General features: G+C 38.1%; 1 protein-coding gene across 1 annotated transcript; it reads left to right on the top strand.

Moving 5' to 3' along the window:
- Positions 1-13,926: 13,926 nt before the first annotated feature.
- LOC113097374 (mothers against decapentaplegic homolog 6-like) lies at positions 13,927-20,820 on the top strand. Its single transcript, XM_026262620.1, has 4 exons — positions 13,927-15,247; positions 16,127-16,183; positions 16,325-16,402; positions 20,040-20,820. Exons 1-4 carry the CDS (start codon positions 14,563-14,565, stop codon positions 20,579-20,581), a joined length of 1,362 nt encoding a protein of 453 aa, XP_026118405.1. The 5' UTR covers positions 13,927-14,562; the 3' UTR covers positions 20,582-20,820.
- Positions 20,821-21,515: the final 695 nt, after the last annotated feature.

Below are 21,515 nucleotides of genomic sequence, written 5' to 3'. Positions count from 1 at the left end.
TACATGCCGCTTTGCAGCGTGGCATCTCGTTTCAACATGTTTTTGGTCCTACAGTCAACAAAGAAGGGAAATGCCCCGGGAGACTGCATGCTCATGCTAATGGCATATCTATGTTTGAAGGAATTTCTCCATTATCTGATAACAATATCTGATATGAGGCGCCAAGAAAGGTTTAACTGGGGTATTTTTGTTACTAACATTTCCTTAATCGCTTTGATGAGAAAATTGGACATTTGAACACATTCTGAAGCTCGTTTTTAAGAGGCTGTACTAAACTGTTGGCACAATTACAAGAGCTAGTTCTACTCAGCAGTTTTAATAATCTTCATGCACTTTCTTTAATCGAATGTTTTACTGAGAGCTCGAAAGCAGAAAAAGCTTGAAAAGCATAACAGTTTCCTGATACTTGTTACTATTCTGAAAGTAAATGCTGCCCTGTGCCAATGCTGGCATCTTAACATCAGTTTGTGTTCTTTGCATCAAGGCTCTTGTTTGGCTTTTTAGGATAGAGACTTATGAACTCATGTCTAGGTGGAAACAGGGACAGCCAGAAGCTTTGACCACAGTCAATAACAAAGAGCTTTAGAACCTTTTATCTTTTGTCCAAGGCCCTGGTATGAACTCTAAGCTTGGACAGGCCACCTGTGAACCATAATTAACACCACTGCTCGCACACATGCACACTGGACCAATTAAGCATCCCGTGCACTCACCTCCATTCAGCCAGCACTAACAACTCTGACTCCCTCACTTCACTCTCGCTCATCAGTAATGGCTCTTTGAGAAAAGTGTGTGTGTGTGTATGAGCTGAGAGGTATTTAAAGGATTTAAAGCCAAGTAATTTCCTAAACAACACAATTCCTGCCATACAGATTAAAAATATATAATAATTGACAGAACTTTGAAATTGTGCCATGATTTATTAGATGTCCTTCAGGAATATTTCAGATATTTCAGGCCGTGATGATGCATTTCAACATTGTGCCCCAAATGACATACTACATAATATGCACTTTTACTATGCACATAACCGTCTGACAGCCGTTGCTCTTATTGACTTATTGATATTGACAACAAGGGTGCAGACATATTGGACTCATGTTTACATGTCGTTCCAAAAAGCGTTTGCCTTATTGGTCATGCTTCCCACACATGACACGAAGCCTAATCACTCATGATCTAAAAATGATTGCAGACATTAAACACTTAAAAAAGTAAAAAGTAAACTGCAGGATTATACATGGAAAACCTTTATTTTTTTTGTTCAAAACAAATAGATCTTTTTATTTTTATTAACTCAAGTAAATATGTCTTATCCATACGTATTATGTCACCTTTAACAAAACCCACTCATATTCTAGTAATCACTGATACAGATATAATGAGCTATATAAAATGTAATTTGTTTGAAGGAGTGAGACATCACATCAAAAATTGTGAGTGGGATTGCAGCCTGTCGGTGTAGCGTCTGAGCTTTAACCCCACCTCTTGCATTCAAGGCCACTGTCTGTTTCCAATTAAAAGTGGAGGCTGGAAAACAGACTTTTAAAAGGGCCCAAGCCTGTTTGGATGTTTACATTTCAGTCCTTCCCTTCAGCATGGAGGCAGAGCTGAAGAAAAAGCCCCCAAAACAGCAAGGAGTTTTTAAAGACACAGTAGGCCTACTCCGTTACCAGAGTCCTGGGCCACCCACTGAGCCCCTGTTCCTATCAAACACAGGCATGCCACAGCCCTCTTGCCTGGCTGCAGATATGCACTACCAAGTCATTGCAAAACCCTCCATAGCCCACTTATTTCACACCCAGGTTTTGCGTCTGTGTGATATGTTGTGAAAGCTGTTTTGGCATTTTGTAAAATTTTATGATAGTGCTACACATTCGTCCAACGCATAGTAAATTATAATATGATTAATAAACCCTACATTAACAGATTATGAAAACGTATTTAATTCATGCATTAATTTCATTAAATTGATTAGATAGGGTTTTGCGTTAGCAATGCCTCATTCTCCTACATAGCATAGCATAGCATAGCCTTTCAGAAAGAGAGCTTCAGACAGTCTCTGGCCTGCTCCAGAAATGCTTATAATGACCCCATTATGGGCATATAAATGTGGATGCTTAAATAAGTGCTGGTCTGCATTCACATGTTATTGCCGATCCCAGCTATGTGAGAGGGACCATGAAGCTGTAATCTAGAGCGTGTAAGTGTGTGTGTGGTGTGCCATTCAAGGGCTTAGGTAATAAAAACAAGCACAGTTCACCTCAGGCACTTGAAGTGACTTAAGATTTGCCAGTGCCACCATTTTATAGAAACAGAAATTGTTTCATAACTTCATAAAAATAAAAAATCTTAGTAATTTGTGGAGAATATTTTTCTATGAGCATATGTATGTTATTTTTTGCTTGTGTATGTGTCCATGTTAGAGAAGAGGAGGAGTGAAACATACAGTAGTTCATGCATGTGAACATAACAGCTTCTTTCATCTTTAAGTTAATAGATTTTGTCCTAGATGTGTGACGGTCCAAAACCATTTACTCTAGAGATAATAAAACTGGCCCGTCTGTCTGGACCAAGATTTCTTTTAAGATAGATCACATTTGGATTTCATATAAAAACAGTCCTGAACTTACTGATAAAGCTTTATCTGTCACACTCCTCCCTGGGCCACCTGATGTATGTCTTTTCTTATCTCACATGGATGATAAATATATGATAGGCTACTGCTCTATGTCACGGATACAGGCAAAGGAAAAACATGAAATGATAAAACAGAAATGCTTGAAGGAAAATAGTTCATAGAGAAGGATTTGTTTAGTTATGTGAGCTGTAGCAGAACGCAAACCTTGTGTTTGAGTTTATGTCTGTATTGACCAGGAAATATAATGCCCATTATGAACACCCACCAATATTAATGAACATAATAATTATTTTCTTATTCATCCATTTATTAATTAATTCATAAATGAATAAATAAACGTTATGCTGGGCAGCCTGTTCTCTGTTGTGATTGGTTGATTTGTGAGGCCCTAAATCTGGCAACTTCAAAAACAGTTGTTTTGTGCATGTTCTTCCTTAATACGAAGATGGATCAACTGTAAAGTGTTAACAGTGAAAGTATAGTTGTTGTTTATCAATTACTTCTGCTTGATTTGACCCATAATAAGTATTACATTGGTATATTCATTGGCGTATCATTGCTTTAACTTGAATAAAATTTGTTAATTTAGATGTTGTAACATGAAGTACATTTTTAAGTTAAATGTTCAACTTTTGATGCTGGAACTTGTAACACTCACAAAGAAATCTGCAAATCTCTCTTTTGTATTAACAATTGCATTTAGTCATTTAGCAGACGCTTTTATCCAAAGCGGCTTACCAATGAGTACAATGGAAGCTATCAAAATCAACAAGAGAGCAATGATATATAAGTGCTATAACAAGTCTCAGTTAGCAGAAGTTAGCAGACATAACAGTGGTATGAAAAGCAATGTTTCTGAATGACAGAACCTAATGATGCCATGTAGACAGAGAAGAGAAGCGGTCCAAGAACTGAGCCCTGAGGCACCCCAGTAGTTAGATGTTGCAACTTGGACACCTTACCTCTCCAAGATACTTTGAAGGACCTATCTGATAGGTAAGACTCAAACCACTGGAGTGCGTTTCTTGAGATGCCCTTTGCCAGTAAGTTTGACAGGATATATATTATATTATTATTATATAAATTATATTATTATAATATATATTATATTATTATATCATATAGTATATTAATATATGATATATATTAATATTATATCAATATTATATCATATTATTTCACACGTTTCTGCCTCAAATTTTCTCTCTCTGCTCAGAGCCAGGCAAGGACAGGAAATTGAGGGCTGATCTGAACTGCAGAGCCACTCGCTTTAAAGTTAGGAGAAGAATCAAATGCAATTAATTGCGATATAAACCACGTTCTTAAAAAACACATCCTCTCCCTCTCTCCTTTTCTCACGGAGGGCTTACATTTTGTCCTCAAGAATTAGTGGGAGAGTCGTTGACTTGCCAAATGCTGGGAATTCAATATACAGTAATCAGGGAGAGATTTAGAAACAGTTGAATGAATCATGCCATAAAAACATCCTGCCCAGTCCTTCCACAAACATGCAGGTACACACAGACACACAAATTGCACGAATTCATTACCCAGAATACATATTCCTTACATGAAGTAACTTTCTCTTTGTCTTTACTTTAAGCGTTCTCAAATGGAGATGGAAATCTTCAGTCACAGAGAACTTGTTACTTAGAAAAATAATATAGAATGTGTATAGAAATATTCTGGTAAATAAAGGAGTGGAGAACTTCTTTAGGAGAGAACGAATGCAAAGTAGTCTTTTTCTCTGGCTCTCCTTTTATTCCCAACTTGGTTAAAGCATATTATGGACTGTTTGCATAATGTTGTTATATGATATTTTAGGATAATAATAACCTTATGTGTTAAAATTAGTTCCCAATAAACATTTAGGAAGACCATGTTTATTTAATCCTAACAATCTCTCAAATACACTTTCTTTATGTTGTTATAATATAGATTGTTTTTTTTGGGGGGGGGGGGGGGCAGTACTTTTTTTGCTGTTAAGCATAAATCTAATGAGAACACTTGAAAACAATTGGTTTGTAAAGATGTCTAGATAGTTTTACTGGAAACCAACAAATACTAAGGTTAAAATTATTTTTGCAATAATAATCATAGTAACACAGTGTTGTTCTGTGAAGCATTCAGGATGTTGTGTGCTGTGATACTGTACACAAAAAGCGAGCTACACAGGATCAGTTTACTCACAGATCAATGTTCAGTCCAAAGACACTACAGCGGTTTAAGGGGTACTAAAATAGCGCCTTAGAATGCAGCCTTGAAAGTAGTTTTTGAGTAATTTAGCTTACATAATGAAGTTGGCAGTGATCATACAATAACATTTAAGTCACAAGAGGAGCAGAATACAGAAATGACCGAAAGCAGTGGGGAAAAAACTTATCTTATTTGTAGAGGATTTCAGTTCCTCTGTTTTTCCTGCTCCTGTGTCCAAATCAGAGCCAAAAACATACACGAAAACATACACACATTCTTGGTAAACTCATACTCAACATTACTTTCAAAGCAGAGGGTTCTTCCTGAAAGAAGTAGCTTTTCTCTTAAGTCTGTACAAACTCTGTCTCTCTTGCTTATCTTTGAGGAAAAGATCCTCTGACCTCTGGCCAGACTCACACGTTTCTCAGTCAGGTCTGTGTTTCCTCATCTTATAGTGTTGTGGATCTTGCTTATTCAAGGACAAAATACATGTGAGTTCAGCCAATCTATTGTTACTGGACCGAAGTTGAACTTCACATTAAGAGAGTTTTAGAGGCAGGGAAATGAGAAGAGCAAAACATTTATAATTGAATAATGTCATGTTTTGAATAAAACTGAACAGAATAACTTTGTGTTTAGAGTGAATAAGTAAAAAGTCTGACATACAATAACTTAAAGGGATACTCCTACCCAAAATGAAAGTTTTGTCACTTACTCCCATGTCGTTCCAAACCTGTAAATGCTTCGTTCGTTTTTGGAACACAATTTAAGATATTTTGGATGAAAAACCGGGATGCTAGAGACTGTCCCATAGACTGCCAAGTAAATAACAGTGTCAAGATCCAGAAAAATATAAAAAGCATCGTCAGAATAGTCCATCTGCCATCTATGAAGCAACGAGAAAACTTTTTGTATTCCACAAGGATGCGCTGTTTTCTTTCAAATCAAAGCATAAATGCACATAGAAACAGCACATCCTTGTGGCTGTGCTGACACAGAAGAGCGTAGGCAGCTTGAGTGATGTGGAGAGACACAGAGGAGACTGTTGACAAAAGAATTGTTGAATGAAGTCGTTATTTTTGTTCTCTTTGCTTACAAAAAGTATTCTGTTCACTTTATAATGATGGACGATTCTGACTATGCTTTTAATGCTTTTCTGGACCGTGACAGTGTGACTTACTTGGCAGTCTATGGGACAGTCTCAAGCCTCCCAATTCTCATCCAAAATATCTTAAATTGTGTTCCAAAGACGAACGAAGCCTTTATGGGTTTGTAACAACATGGGGCAAGTGATTAATGACAACATTTGTATTTTAGGGTGGAGTATCCCTTTAAAGAAAAGTGGGAAGTCAAGGGGGCACAAGGAGCAGAAACTCCCTATAGCAGTGCCTAATGAAAAGCACCAGCAGAGAGGACCTGTGCGTGTCTTGTCAGTTGAAAGTGAGACAAAGTATGTGTAGCTGTTCGGCCTGGGAGAACAAGTGTGTTTGTGTATGGAACAGAAGCCCTTATCTCCAGCCTGTACTGACGCCATAGTCTTCCTGTCTCGAATCTCCTCCATTGATTTACTCTCTCCTCTCTGCCTCTCCACCCCTTGCTCTCTCTATTTCTTTTTCTCAATCTCTTACTTAATTCAGCTCACCCCGAGGAGACTTGCTGGCCCCTGGAATGGTCTCTCTTCCCTTTTCCGTCCTCTTTCTCTCTCTCTGTCTCTCTCCTGGAGATTAGATGTAGCCTAGTCTTTGTAACCACTGACGTAAATACCGGTTGGCACAGATGCACGCAAAGTCTATTATTGCTGACGGGACACGCCTGTCTCTGGTTATGCAGGTTTACTGATGAACACAAACATTTGTAATCTCCATATCGCTCTGTCTGTGTTTGTGCATCTTTGTCTCTGTTTTTCTTTCTTTTTCCCCCTGATGCGTACTTGAATCTCAGCAGAGGTCCACAGTTGTACACGTTTTTACCTGTGTTATTGTAATCATTTAGTCTTGTGTGCCACTTTGAAGATAATAGTTTTGAAATGACGAGGCACAAGATAACTTCATTTGCATCGACTGTGCTAGACCAAATGTAAAGGGAATTGCACGCTAAGTGAAGTAAACTCTTTGTTTGCTTGCACAAGTAAGAGTCTGAGCTCTATCTCTCTATATCGTCTAGAAGTTTATGGCCTGCTCTGTTGGCGCCAGGCGCTCTAAGACTAGACTTGACTACAATCAGCTACAGCAACAGAGTGGCCAGGTCTCGCTGAGGTTCTCTCCCTTTCCTCTGTTTTTAGTCTACTTCCTTCCTCAGGTTCTCAGATATTCTCTTTTTGCTTGCAGAACAACAGGCATGCTTTAAAAGCACACAAAGTGAATGGAAGGGGTCAGCTTTAAACAGCAATGCAGAGACTGTTGTTCAATCAAAGAGGAAACAATCTTTGAATTACGTACTCTTCTGATATATTGTTTAGCTACAAGAATTAAATTGTATATGGTGGGTTGTTGTTTTGGTGTTCTTTTAATGAATCTGGGTAAATGAAGACTTGCTCCCTTTGTGATGTTACATGCTTAAAACAGATCTTTTCAGTGTAGATCATAGAGCTCCTGGTAAAGAACAGAATGTGCTGGTCTAGAGACTGTACGTTTTTATCAATTTTATATATATATATATATATATATATATATATATATATATATATATATATATATATATATATATATATATGCATACATTGTATTTTAAATTAAAATAATAAAAAGTAAAAAAAGAAAAAATGACAGCCTGAGTTTATATAATAACAGTTAGTTCCGGTTTGTTTTTTCAGTTGTGTTTCTACAGGTTACATCATTATGTCAGTTATGTCTTTAGGAGTGAGTCATTTGAATAATTCACTAAACTGATACATTCAAAAACAGACTTATTCAGAAGCAAAGCAAATGAATGTTTGTTTCCGAAAAGGCATCCTCAATGAGTTGGTACTTAATTTCAATAAGTACTTACTTAACGAGCGCTAAAAGAGTACATACTGTACAGCTAAATCTCCTTAAGTATGAGGTTCATCTATACATCATTGGCCATGTTGACGTCATGTGATCTTTGACATTATAAGCGCAACACCTTAAAAGATAAGATTGACAGGTTTAATTCATGTATATGTAAATATTTTTACATTGATGAAATTTGCTCATTTTGTGTTCTTGTTGAAAGAAACAGCTGTTAAAAATATAAAAACTTAAATCCACTAAAAATGAATTGGTTATATAAGGTAACACTAAAAGGTATTGTTACCTTATATAACCAATTCATTTTTAGTGGATTTAAGTTTTTATATTTTTAACTCTACTAATATGACCCACAGTTTAACCCTTAAATATATTATTTTTTATTATGATAACACAAAATCGGTATCTCTTTATTTAATGTAAAACTGGCTTAAATCTCCTTTGTTTTCCTCTTTTTCTTGCTGAATTTAACTCCCATTCCTCAGGCTTATAACAAAAACAACAACAAATGCAGTTTTTTTTTTGGATGCACTGATTATATGAATATTATGATTATTTAAAGATATTTAAGCTTTTTTTCTGTGTATATAATCTCATATAATCTCCTACTGTGATGTGCGCAAACCTATTATAGTTATGTTTTCTGTTTTTTTTGTCATTATGATTGTTCATTGTTAAAGGTACAACCATCTCTCCCTGAGCTTGTATGTGATTATAAGTTCTGCAGTAATAATATTAAAAAAGAAGATAAGCAGAGCAGATGCATAGCTCATAGCATCAGTAACAAGACTTTCCTACCTAGAATGCTTTCCTTGGTGTTTGCACAAAGGAGTAATCTATCAGCTCCTCAAAGATCTTGCTTTTGGAGAAGACTGATTATTTTATACTGGCAACAATTAAGTATTACTACTTAGAAATGAATGTGGCAGAAGTGGTAAAGGGACAAAAGTTTAGCACGACTACGCCACCCTGGGTCTAGCCCAGGGACATCTATTTAATAAATTTCCTCCTTTTTTAGGCAACACAGGTCATCTCACGAGTCATTGGAAGGAGATGCAGATATACAAAAATAATTTTTATTACATTTAAAAAAAGGGGTTTTAAATCACACAAGGTAGAAAACAGTCGCTGAATGAAATGGTTCACATAACTGACTCAATTACAAACTTGAAGAAAATCAAACAATGGGCAACCTGGGTCATCAAGGACATCCAAAGTTCAAGGTATAGGAACCGAGGCTCGACAGCAGGACAGAAGGCCACAATCGGCCTACACAGCAAACCACCTTTCACTTACACCTGTGACACATTCACACACACAAACACTCCAACCAGTACTCCTGACAGAAACACCAACACCAGGAATCATACTCCTGCCTTAAGCACTCAGCTCCTGTAACAAACAGAAATCAGGTTATACACTTGAAGACAGCAGCCCTATCACAGACGGATAATAATAAGGAGAGTTGTCCAGCCACAAATTAAAAACATCCCCCAAAATAGCTATAATACAGAGAGATAAATCAATTATTGTGATTACGACAACAAAAAGTAATCAAACAAAATGCTAAATGCTAGCCACAGAGTTTCATTCAAAATGCCATTCTGGGGAACAACTAAATGTAACACAGGAAGCAAGGGGCGGGACTCGTGATGCCATGGAACCTCACCCACAAATTTATCTGCCCAATGATAGGACAAGCAATGAACAATCAGCCAACCAAATGCAAGCAGGAAGGGCTACAATCTACCTCCCGCTTCTGCATTGTCGCTCCGACGATGGATAAACATTACCTTCTCAGTTCCAAGGCCTAAACAATACCGAAAAGGTCCTAAATGTCCCCATCAACAGCTCATCTTCATTACCCACCCCTCTTGCAGCCCATATTGGGATGTTGACCAGCTGTAGCTCGCCCAGACTTTGGGTACTACTCCACCCTCGGACAAATTTTCTGGCAGTTGGGCAACCTCCTTTTCAAGAGGCTGACTCATCTGCAGCTGGAGAAGTTTCTGAAATCACAACCCACAAATCCCCATGCTCAGACTCCTCCGAACCCTCCTCACTCAAAGGTGACACCACTTTGACTACTGGTCTATGAGAGGGTACATGGCCAGGAATGTCCTGTATTCGAGCCTTCAACATGGAGCGGTGCACCTGCCTCACCTTATCCAAAGCATCCACAGGGGCAATAGAATAAACTGAACTTCCTTTTTTAGGGGCCTTCACCACCTGATACACGACTGGGCTCCACAGGTCACAGATCTTTGTTCGACCTCTCACCCCGACATGCCGGAGATATACTGGTTGACCCTCCCCCAGTGGTGTATGCCGGACGTGAATCATGTTGTGCCTTACGGCGCTCTGCAGTGACTCTAAGGTGCTCCCGTGCTCCTTCAAAAGCTAATCGGGTTTGATGCTCGATAACCCACTCATGCACACTTCCTGCAGTCATCTCCTCAACTCTACCTAATAAAAAATCAACTGGCAAACGAGGCTCTTGACCAAGCATCAAATAGTATGGCGACTCGCCAGTTGATTGATGGGCAGTGGTATTGAAGCTAAATAGTACCTGTGGCAGACATAATGCCCAATCCCGCTTACTCGAAGGAAGCAGAGTGCCCAAAAGGTTGTGTAAGGTTCTACTGAACCGTTTGCACTGGCCATTCCCTGCAGGATGGTAGGGGCGGGACTCGTGATGCCATGCTACCTCACTCCCGAATTAATACCTTTGCTCACTGCCCAATGATAGGACAAGCAATGAACAATCAGCAAAACAAATGCTAGCAGGAAGGGCTTCACTCGTCCTGCTACATTAAGATTACCCCAGAATGAATTACTAGCCCACACAAACAATTATGAACAATAACAATGATAAATGCTGACCAATAAATAACTATACCATGTATTATATATACTATGTTATGTGTGTGTGTGTTTGTGTGTGTGTGTGTGTGTGTGTGTATATATATACATATATATCTTTAATAATTAGTGATTCAAAATCTTGATTTATTTTAGTAAAACAAGAAAATTTGTATTTGTTTTGTCATATGACATGCAGGACTACACATTAGACAAATGCAGCCAAGGTGAATACATCTCAATTTTTAGTCAAGTAATGAATTAATGTATAAGTTAATCAAACAACTATATTTTATTCACTGACAGCAACAGGAAACATGAATAAATGAGTAAAAAATAAATAAAAGTAACCATGATAATAAATAAATACACGTCAAAGAAACACAAGGAACAAAGCTTTATTAAAAAATGTCTAACAATGATGTACATACAGGTGGTGAACCCACATCCTACTTCATCTCAACACAGCTGTGCCAATTCTTCAGCTTTATTCTGATAAAGCAGCTGCCCACCATGCCCTCCTTCACCTGTCTCTGACGTCCACCACGTCCCTCATTGCTGCAGTCAGACTGAATCTGATCATGGATGGGAAAGGGACATCGAGGCTATCCTTGCCTGAGTGCACAGAGAGGATGAGGATGACCATGATGATGCCCCTGAACCACACAATCTTGAACAAGAGTGAAAGAACATGTGTGGGACAGTCTAGGTGCTGCGGTGTCTGCTCCAAACATTCATGTGTCTGCTCTCCAGGCATTTTCATATTTTTGTCATTGTTACATTTCTTCTTTCACTGTCAACCAGTGTGTCCTCGAGCAAGGCTCTTTTCTCCAGGTTGCTGCAGGGCAGTTGGGGGGTCCCTGTAATAAGAGCACTGTGCACTTTGCATGAAAGCATCTGCCAAATGCAGAAAGGTAAATGTGATTTTTGTAAATCTTTTTTATGTCTTGGGCACAAACGCACAATAAAGTTGCTTATTTCTTAAAAGTTTTTCTTTAAGGTACTACTATAATATAAGTGCTTGCCTTCATTTCATACCATTTCTATTGGGGGGTTTAATTGGTCAGTTCACCCAAACCTATCATCAGTCATTTTAATAGCACAATGTCTTTTGATTTCTGTATTAGAAGTAACAAAATGATCTTACTTTATATTTTTGATTCAGGTTTTCTCATTTTTTCCCCCACAAATGCTGGCGTCATCTTTCCTTGCAGGTACTGCTCCACCACAAAAGATCTGCAGCAAATGCACAGAAATCAAGAATCAGAAAAGTGATGTGATAGCTCTCTTTGAAATTACAGTAATACAAATAAACTGTAACATAATTAAGATTTAAAAGATGTTTTATTGATGTCTGTAGTGTACTTACTGAGAGCCTTCGATGGCAGCATTCCTTCATCAGTCACTCTGCAGTGGATAACACACGTGTGTCTCATCTGTCCCTGTAACATCCAGACAAGAGGCAGTCTCCTCTGTAATTTATCTTTTCAATATTACATTTACATGTTGAGGTATAGTTGCTTATGTGTTTGCTTTTTATCCAACAGAAATGTTCCTCGGTTTATCAACAATACTAAAGGACAAATTAAATAGATAACTCATGTTTAATTACTTTATTTAGATTCATCTGTTCATTTAGATTACTTACATTCATCTAAAGCAGTGTTGACAACAGTGAATAACACACATAAAACAGACATTTAGTAGTCGTCTTTAAAATGTATATGGTTTATGTAAATTAACTTTTATGGACCGAGCTAATAATGAACAGCTGTAATATGTATTATAAACAAAGATGAATAACTGCTGTAATAGATGTATTGTTCATCGTTAATGTTAGTTAATATTGTCAGCTACAGAAAATATATTTAAAGTAAATATTTCCTTACAGTATAAGTACTGTATAATAATACAATTTCCAGAGGAGTAGAGGATTCTGCTTTTGTTAAAGATATTCAGATATTTTTTTCATATGCACACATCCCTGCCACGTAGAAGCATCACATTTACACAGCAGACATTCATTTAGGTCTCTGGCTGTCTCCTTGTCTTCACCATAAATGAGGTTTTCCTTGCCGAAACTCTGTTTTGACCACCAGAACCTTCCACAGGAGACAGATTACACTAATGTCTGTCTGTGGCTACGACTTCCTGCTACCATAGGCCACACCAGCAAATCAGGTCCTTACCACACAGCTTATTTACATTGTCTAATCATGCATTCAATTGGAGATGTTTTCATCAGCTTATGCAATCTCAGCTCAACTCGCTTCAGCCTATATTAGTTGTACTTGTGTCATCTGAATGTATTTGTTTTTGTCTCTAGAGCATTTTGGCAGTATTCATGGAATTAGCGCCATCCAGTATGTATGGACCTGAGGAAAGGCCTTAAGGGATGTGTGAGCACTGTCTTTTTCTGTCTCCCACTGTCTCGCCTCTTTCCCTAAGGTCCATTAGGAATAAGGGGCTTGTTGACATGCTATTCCTGTTGGGTCTTGCTAGACCCCATCAACAAGACCATGTCTGTCCGGACTGGATGGACTGGGGTTATTTTTGGGGTGGTTTGGTGCTGGTCTCTGTCTCTGCTCCAGACTTCTGCTGATAGACTATCTAAGAGACTTGATGGGAGTAGCTGGACTTATTAGCCTGACGCCAGACTACAACAGTTATCACCCAATGATAAGTGAAGGGAGAAAGCCCAAGGATTCTGTCACTGAACGGAAGACCACTATGCAGTTTGCTCTTGATGCTGACAATTTGCAGCAAGGGTTTTTTATGAATGCTATGTAATTCACCAAAGCAAAGAGGGGTATATATATATATATATATATATATATATATATATATATATATATATATATATATGACTCAACCTATGCATAGCTTAATAAAAATCCAAATTTAAGATGAACATTTCAGATGGCACTTAGAGGCTTTTGCATCTGAACTCTTCATATATATATATATATATATATATATATATATATATAATAGTGCAAACATTGCACAACAGTTAAATTGTAGTGTTGTAGTAGTACTAGTATTTTTATAAAATTTATATAAAAAAAAGCTAAATGAATTTATAATGCATTGATTTTTGTTGTTGTTAATATTGTGATATTATTTAATTAACACACGCACAGGTACATGTTGCTCCTTTAAGAGTTCGGAAACTTGATACTGTGTTTGCGCAACAATCAGCGCGGCTCGCAGCCGCCAAAGTGTCTAGACGAGCACATGATGGGAATCAACCAATGGCTCCACCGCTCTCCTCAGGGGCCCCGTGTGTGTGTGTTTCTGACGAAGAAAGAGGGTGAAACGGCGAAAGACCATCGAAGAATCCCATTAGCCTCGCTCGAAACACGGAACGAAGCATCAAGACATCCTACGTCCGCTTATCCACCCGTATCGACCACTTTGCCGTCGCAACACAATCATTTTCTTCCGCGAGGAGCGCGTGGAACCTGAATAAGGATTATAGTGAAATCCATTCATGTGTTCAGCGTCATTAAACTGCTGAAGAAGGTTTGCTTGAAAAAAAAAGGTTCTTTTTCGGAGATTATCAAAGTTATTTTTCTGCATGTCGTGCATTTCGTGTTGTTCAACAAGAAGTTTCTCATATTGTTGGGGAATGTTTACAGACTGGATGCACCGCTCCTCATGTAGTGCCCTATCATTATTCTAGCCATCCATTTGCTACAGTGCTGATATATTGTAGCAGTGGAGTCTAATGTTGGGCTTTGCTCAGGCTCTGCTTGGCTGTGCATGTGAGCACAGATCATTGATGTCGGACAGCGAGCGCACGAGCGTTTGGAGTCTCAGCGGTTCTGACCAAACATTGGAAAAACGGATGCAAACTGTTTAAGTTGTCGTATGTTCAGGACGAGACGCACGGGTCTGGTTCGGCGACTCTGGAGAAGCCGTTTGGTCACAGCAGGTAACGAAAGTTGCGATGGTGGTCCGGATAACTGGAGTGACAGCAACCCGGAGAAAATCCCCAGAACGGAATACGCACAGGGAAACTATGCGGGCTCGTGCAGCAAACGCGTAGAGGAACCGGGGATCCTTATTGATCATGATGGACCCCTCAACGAGGGGAGCGAGTGCAGGACGGTAACATGCTGTTTGTTTAGAAACCTCCCCAGAGGCAAAAACAGACTTGCCTGTCGCCTAGAACATAGGGACCACAACAACTACAGCAGTCTGAGTGGCAGGGAACGAACAAATGGTGCCGCGACCGAGCAAGAACTCAAGAAGTGCACTTATGCGTTTCTCAAAAAGTTGAAGGAGAAGTCTCTGGATGTTTTACTGGAAGTTGTGGAGTCTCAAGGCGGGATGCCAAGTGAATGTGTTCTGGTTTCACAGACTGAAGTGCGAATTGGAGGTCAGCTGGTGTCTCCACAGTACCTGCTGTGTCGACTCTTCCGCTGGCCGGACCTGCAGCTCTCCTCTGTCCTCAAACCGCTCTGTCACTGTCAGAGCTTCAGGACAGAGGACAGCCAGACCCTCTGCTGCAACCCCCATCACTACAGCCGTGTCTGCGGACCAGTCAAGGATGGTAAGGAAACCTCTAAATGTTTTTAGTCAAGGGTTTAATGACTGTGCTGTTCGTTTGAAGTGTGTTTTCATCCCTGCTGAAAAAAGCAGAACTTGTTTGCTGGTCTTAGTTGGTCTCCCAACCAATCCAGGTTGGTCTTTTTGATGCTTCTAGAGGGGTTTTGGATAGAGAGGGGAGTTGGGACAGTGATACTCCTGTTCAGGAAGCGGAATTCCCAACTAGAATCCCTCTGGGATTCTCAATTTCTCTGCTCCCTCCCTATTCACAAAAACACTACCCTAACATTGTGTTTAAATGAACTGTTGTAGATAAAGAACTGAATTATTGAAAAATTGAAGAGGGTCAAGAAAAAATACACACTTTAAAAAATGCAACATGCTGGTTTAGTGACTGCACAACATCAAAAATAAATGTCTAAAGCAGTATGAATTGCACTATAGTCCTACAAGAGCCCTTGACATGGATACAAAATGACAATACAGTCCATTAGCACCAACACTAATATTCAGTGGTTAACCGTTTTGATATATTAAGTGTTTTTCATGAAGATTTCATTCTCTGCATTAGCAAAATTGCAGTGTTTCCACCAGCTGTAATAATGTGATTCAGAACAGGTCACTTTTAATTGGATTCCATGCATTCTTGGCACATAACGACACATCCATTTGTCTTTTTGATGGATGCTCTTCTTCACCTGTAATTTCAATTCCAGCCGGGAACATTCTCATTTGCTGTAGAAATGCTGTGCCAAATGCTGTCACGGTATTATATCTCTAGGTTAAGGTCTGGTCTTACAGCCTTGAAAAGTCAGAGATGTGCTCCCTTTTAGAGGGATGCTTAGTTAAAAGAAAAATCTAACTCAGTTCTCTCTATTTTCAGACACACCTCCTCCTCCCTACTCCCATGTCTCCCCCTTACAAGAACATAAGCCACTGAGTAAGTCATTTTGTCTTTTTTGGTTCATTTAATAACCAAATATTCCTTGAAATAAAGTATGTTGTTTTAACCCTGTGTATCATGTATTTTAACAGCAGTAAAATGGAGAAATACATATATTTTGATCTTGTCATTTTGCAGATTCTTCCCTCCCAGTGATGCCTTACGTAGAAATGGAAGCCACACGTTCACTTGGTGGCATGTCACAGGACTATTCAGGTTGGTGTGCAAGTCTTAAGTAAATGAATGCATTTAAAAGGGGGTAAAGTGTGTTCAGTAACTCCTGCCTTTATTCAACTTGAATATCAAATGGCTTATACTTAAGCTACACTTAAAATGTTGCATAAGATTTCTTTCAAATAAATGCTGTTTCTTCGAATCCGAAGAAAAATAAATCAGTTTCCACAAAAATATTATCCAGCACAACCATTTTCAGTATTAATAATAGTAATAATAATAATAAGCACTAAATTTAATACTGCTGAAAATTAAACTTTGCCATCACAAGAATACATTTAAATATATTAAACTTTAAATGCTTAGAAATCATTTTAAGTATATAAAAACAGTTTCCAGTTGTAATGATATTTCACAGTAGTTATGTTTTTACTGTAGTTTTGATTAAAAAAAAGGCTTGGTTGGCATAAGAAACTTCTTTCAAAAAAATAAATAAACATCTTAACAACTCCAGTCTCTTGTTTATATATATATATATATATATATATATATATATATATATATATATATATGTTAATATTTATACTGTTTATATATATACTAACATATGTTATATGTTAGTGTGTATACTGAATGTGATGCTTTGGTTCAGACTTGTGGTTGCAACTGAATGTTTTCAAATAGTTAGCTTAGCCATGCTATATTTTTTTAGCATTTATTCAGCTAAGCATTCCTCTCTCTATCATACATACAGACATTCACATCTGAACATAAACTCGCAGTGCTTATTTGATGGTTCTTGAAACTTCTTAGACGTCATCCAGCAACTTTTCAGCGCTGAGTCAAAATTAGATTATGGGCAACAATGGGCAGTTTTGTCAGGATGCTCACTGGGGGACTCAGGGCCTCCTGAGCTCTTATCAGCACTGTGCCGTGTTATTATTACCCAGAATATAGAGCTCTGAAGACAAGGAACGAGATCCTCTTTTGGTGTGTCACATATGTTCTTTCCTCCATTATTTTCATGTTTTCGCTTCCTGCTGAGTTTTGCAATGCAAGCCCTGGCACAGCAGCCAGTTGCATTTTAAAATAAGGTTTAAATTACAGGCTTGACTGTGGCTTCCCCTCTTCCTGACAGAGCGCAGGCCAACACGCAATTTAACTAATGAAATCCTGCCTGTCTCTGCAGAGATTCTTTACAGATGTTGACAAAGAACCGACTCTAGAAGTTGTTGGAAAATTATTTTGCCCCTGTTTTTTAAGGGACATGTATATTAAGGCTTTTTAGATTGTTAGGTTTTCGGCTGATTTATTGTAATTGCATTTATACACGATTGCATGCGTCTGTCTGCATATTACTCTCAGTTTCTCCTCAGTATTGTGACAGGGAGAAATCATTTTGCTTTTTCATTCTGGCACAAGCTGTTAGCTTCATCTTAGATAGGGATCAATATGCAGTCAACCACAAATTCATCATCCAGAGGAATGAGCAAACAAATGACTGGCAAAAAGATTTGTCCTTCAGTATAAGGAAGTGTGTATGTTTGCCTAATTGCCATGTATTATGTCACTAAAAATGAAGGATATGGGATTGTTCATCCGAAATGAGAATTCTATCATCATTTAATCACCTTCATGTCATTCCAGCCCTGTATGACTTACTGTCTTCTTTTTTTAAAGCACAAATGAGTTATGTTTTGACTGCAGTGTCTGTACAATATCCAATATCCAAAACAACATTGGACCCCACTGACATTCACCTGTATGGATTTAAAGAAACACAATTATTGTTCATGATGATGATGATGATAGTGAACTGTTATTTTAGAATAAAGAAAGAATGACTGCTGCTATTGTTCTTGAGTTGTGAAAATACTACTGTAGCAGTGTTCTCTGGCAGTTCTCATGGTGGCATTTCCATTATCACCCCTCTAAGCTCCCCCCACCATTCACTGGCCCTGTGGAAGGGTCTAATATGTGGAGGGAGATATAATATTTGGCACAGCAGGACAGACAAGACTCCTTCCTCTCCTTCCCCCTCTCATTTTGTGGTGTTGGTTTAGGCTAGGCACACAAGCGCCAAGAATGCTATTGCAGGGACTAACAACTGCGCATGCAAAACAGAACAACTCACTAAAGGAGAGGTTGAAAGTTCCTAAACGTTGTCATAACATTGGCATTTCTTACAGGATTAAACTAGGCTGCAGATATGTGATTTGGTTGTCTTTGCATACGATCGGATTAGGTTAAATATGAAAATTAAACAATGAGGCACTCTATGAAAAGCAGATGAAAAGATGACTTCTGATAGGTCTTTTGCATTGTTTTCCTATTTTGTACAGTTTTTCCATTGTATGTATTTCAAATCCAGGAAGAAAGTTTGTGGGCACATACTGAGTGAGCGGAGATAATGATCATGTATTTCAGTAACAAAATTTACTTCATCAACAGTGTGTCCTCTTCTGTCTGTTTGGACTGCAGAGGGTTGAGACTGAGCAGAATGAGGTCACAGGCCCAGGACTTTAGATCTTCTCCCTCAATAGAGCCTGTGAAGCAAAATAATGCCATCAGTCTGTGTTTGAGTTAATCAGACTGGATAGGCTGGCGGCTGGGGGGTCAGGGGGTCGCGAGCCTTCACTGAGTGGTCAGAGAGCTGAATGCTGGCCCTCGGAGGGGGAGAGGGGGCCCCAGTCGGCCCCGAGCAGGGAGAGAGGAATGCTGAGGCAGGAGCGGGGGGTGTTAGAGTCAGAGATGACAGATTTGGGCCTGTTAGTGGGGGTCGTTGCTTCTTCAGTTTCGAATCCTCTCCTGATAGGATTGGAGATTTAAAGAATAATATGTACTCTGTACCATCAAAAAGAATAAGAGAGGTGAAGTGAAGAGGTGAGAGTGGTCAAAACATTGACTTTACTTGTCATGACAACACATTACTGTAGAAAGTGGCTTTCAGAAACACCAAACCTCATGTCACTTTACACACAAAAAATAGTTATATTAAATAAGTGTTATTTAATTCTTTAATTTAATAGGGACAATGCACATTAATGAAAATCTGCATAAAAAAGGTAAATATCCCAGATTATAGGAACATTGCTGTATTCATTGTTATCCAGCTTTATAGTAATATCAACAACAACCACAATAATAACAATTATATATTTCCAGTTTTTTTTTAAACTAATCATCCACAAACTAGTTCAAAAAAGAAAAGAAATGAAATATTTAGAACATTTTGAAATGAATAACATTTTAATATTAATTGTATTTATTTGGAAAAATGTTTATTAATTTATTAGATTAATTCGTTTATTTAATAAGGACAATGCACGTTAGTATATCATCAAAATATAAACATGCCAGATTATAGCGACATTGCTAAAAAGATTTCTATCCAGTATTATAGTAATATTAACAATGACAATTTATAATTATTATGTTTTTGTCTTTATATCAGTCATTATTAAAGATAAATAAATTACTGAAACAATTTGTATGATTTTACAACAAATAGATTTCAATCATTTTTCCAACTAAATGGAAAAATTACTGTAGAAGCTCTTTTATTTGAAAAAGTATAATTATCTAAATATTTGTTTTATGTGTTTTGCATACTTTGGTTAGTGCATATTTTTTAAATTCAAGTTTCTTATGTTTTACTGTTTTTTTTTTTCTTTCACAGATGTCAATATGTCTTCCTCCTCCATGGGTCAGAATCACTGGTGTAACGTGGCATACTGGGAGCTTCGTACACGCGTGGGCCGTCTGTACCCAGTTCATGACGCCTCTCTTAGCATCTTCTATGACCTACCTCAGGGTACAGGCTTGTGCTTGGGCCTGCTCCCCCCCTCTCTGCGTTCCACCTCCGTCCAGCGCACACGTGGCAAGATCGGACACGGCATCCTCCTCAGCAAAGAGCCCGATGGAGTATGGGCCTACAACCGCAGTCAGCACCCTATATTTGTGAATTCCCCCACTCTGGAACATCACCCCCACCTGAGTTTGACTGTGAGGAGAGTCATGCCAGGCTACTCCATAAAAGTTTTTGACTATGAGAGATCGTGCCAAATTCAACCTCCCAGTGATTTGATGCACATGGAAGGGCCATATGACCCGAACAGTGTGAGGATCAGTTTTGCCAAGGGCTGGGGACCATGCTACTCAAGACAGTTTATTACATCATGCCCATGCTGGTTAGAGATTTTACTGAACAATCACAGATAACGCATACATATCAACAAATGCAGACATATATATCGCTCTTACCATACCCTGCACAAACGTTCAGACACCCGCTGCCACAATCCCAAAAGTAATCTATCTAAATTTAATATAAAGTTTTATATAAACATATTATATGGAAATACTTGTAAATACTGAGTCATTTTTACAACATAATTATTTATGTATGATGCAATGTCTATGGATGGACAGAGTAAATAAAAACCAGAAATGCTCTTCAGAGTTCTGTGTGTTACAATGTGCCATTTTTTTAATTTATGTTGATTCTTGTATTATCGTACATTGATTTTATATACTGTATGGGTGCCTGCAGGATTTCATTTGAGGGTTTGCACAGAAATAAAGTTTTTCCCCCTCAAAAACAACACTAAAAAGATTCAAAAATCAATATACTGTATGCACATTAAAAATGCTTTAAAGACTAAAGATGGCAAAAAGCAACAGTCAAAGACATCCATCGAGCACATGTTTGGTCCAAACAAATGCCAATAGACTGAAAGCAATCGCGTTTGAAAGAACTGACTCGGAACAACGATTAAATCATGAATGACTTGCATCGCTGGTTCAGATACCAGATGTACAGGTAAGATGACAACCCCCCCCCTTAATTTTTCCTGTTAACTACAGATGGAGACAAAACTCACTAAAGGCATATTTATAAATTATCTGTTTACTAATTCATGTTCACATTTTGTTCACGAGTCGTTAACATTGATCATTTGACGTTTTATGTCTGTTTTTGATGGCTGTTCACAATATCAAGAAACAAGCAAAAATTTGACCTCTATTTTAATTTTATCTTTATTATCAATGCTAAGATTACAGTCATGAGTCTTTTGTCTTTGATGACAGAAGTTTGATGTTTGACCGACTTCATGAATAAAACTATAGAAATGTTATGGCATATCAAAAAGTC

Source organism: Carassius auratus, unplaced genomic scaffold, assembly GCF_003368295.1.
Source record: "Carassius auratus strain Wakin unplaced genomic scaffold, ASM336829v1 scaf_tig00216207, whole genome shotgun sequence".
NCBI classification, from domain to species: domain Eukaryota; kingdom Metazoa; phylum Chordata; class Actinopteri; order Cypriniformes; family Cyprinidae; genus Carassius; species Carassius auratus.
Note: the sequence above shows the minus strand (reverse complement) of the source record. Positions and strands in the feature narration are given on the sequence as shown.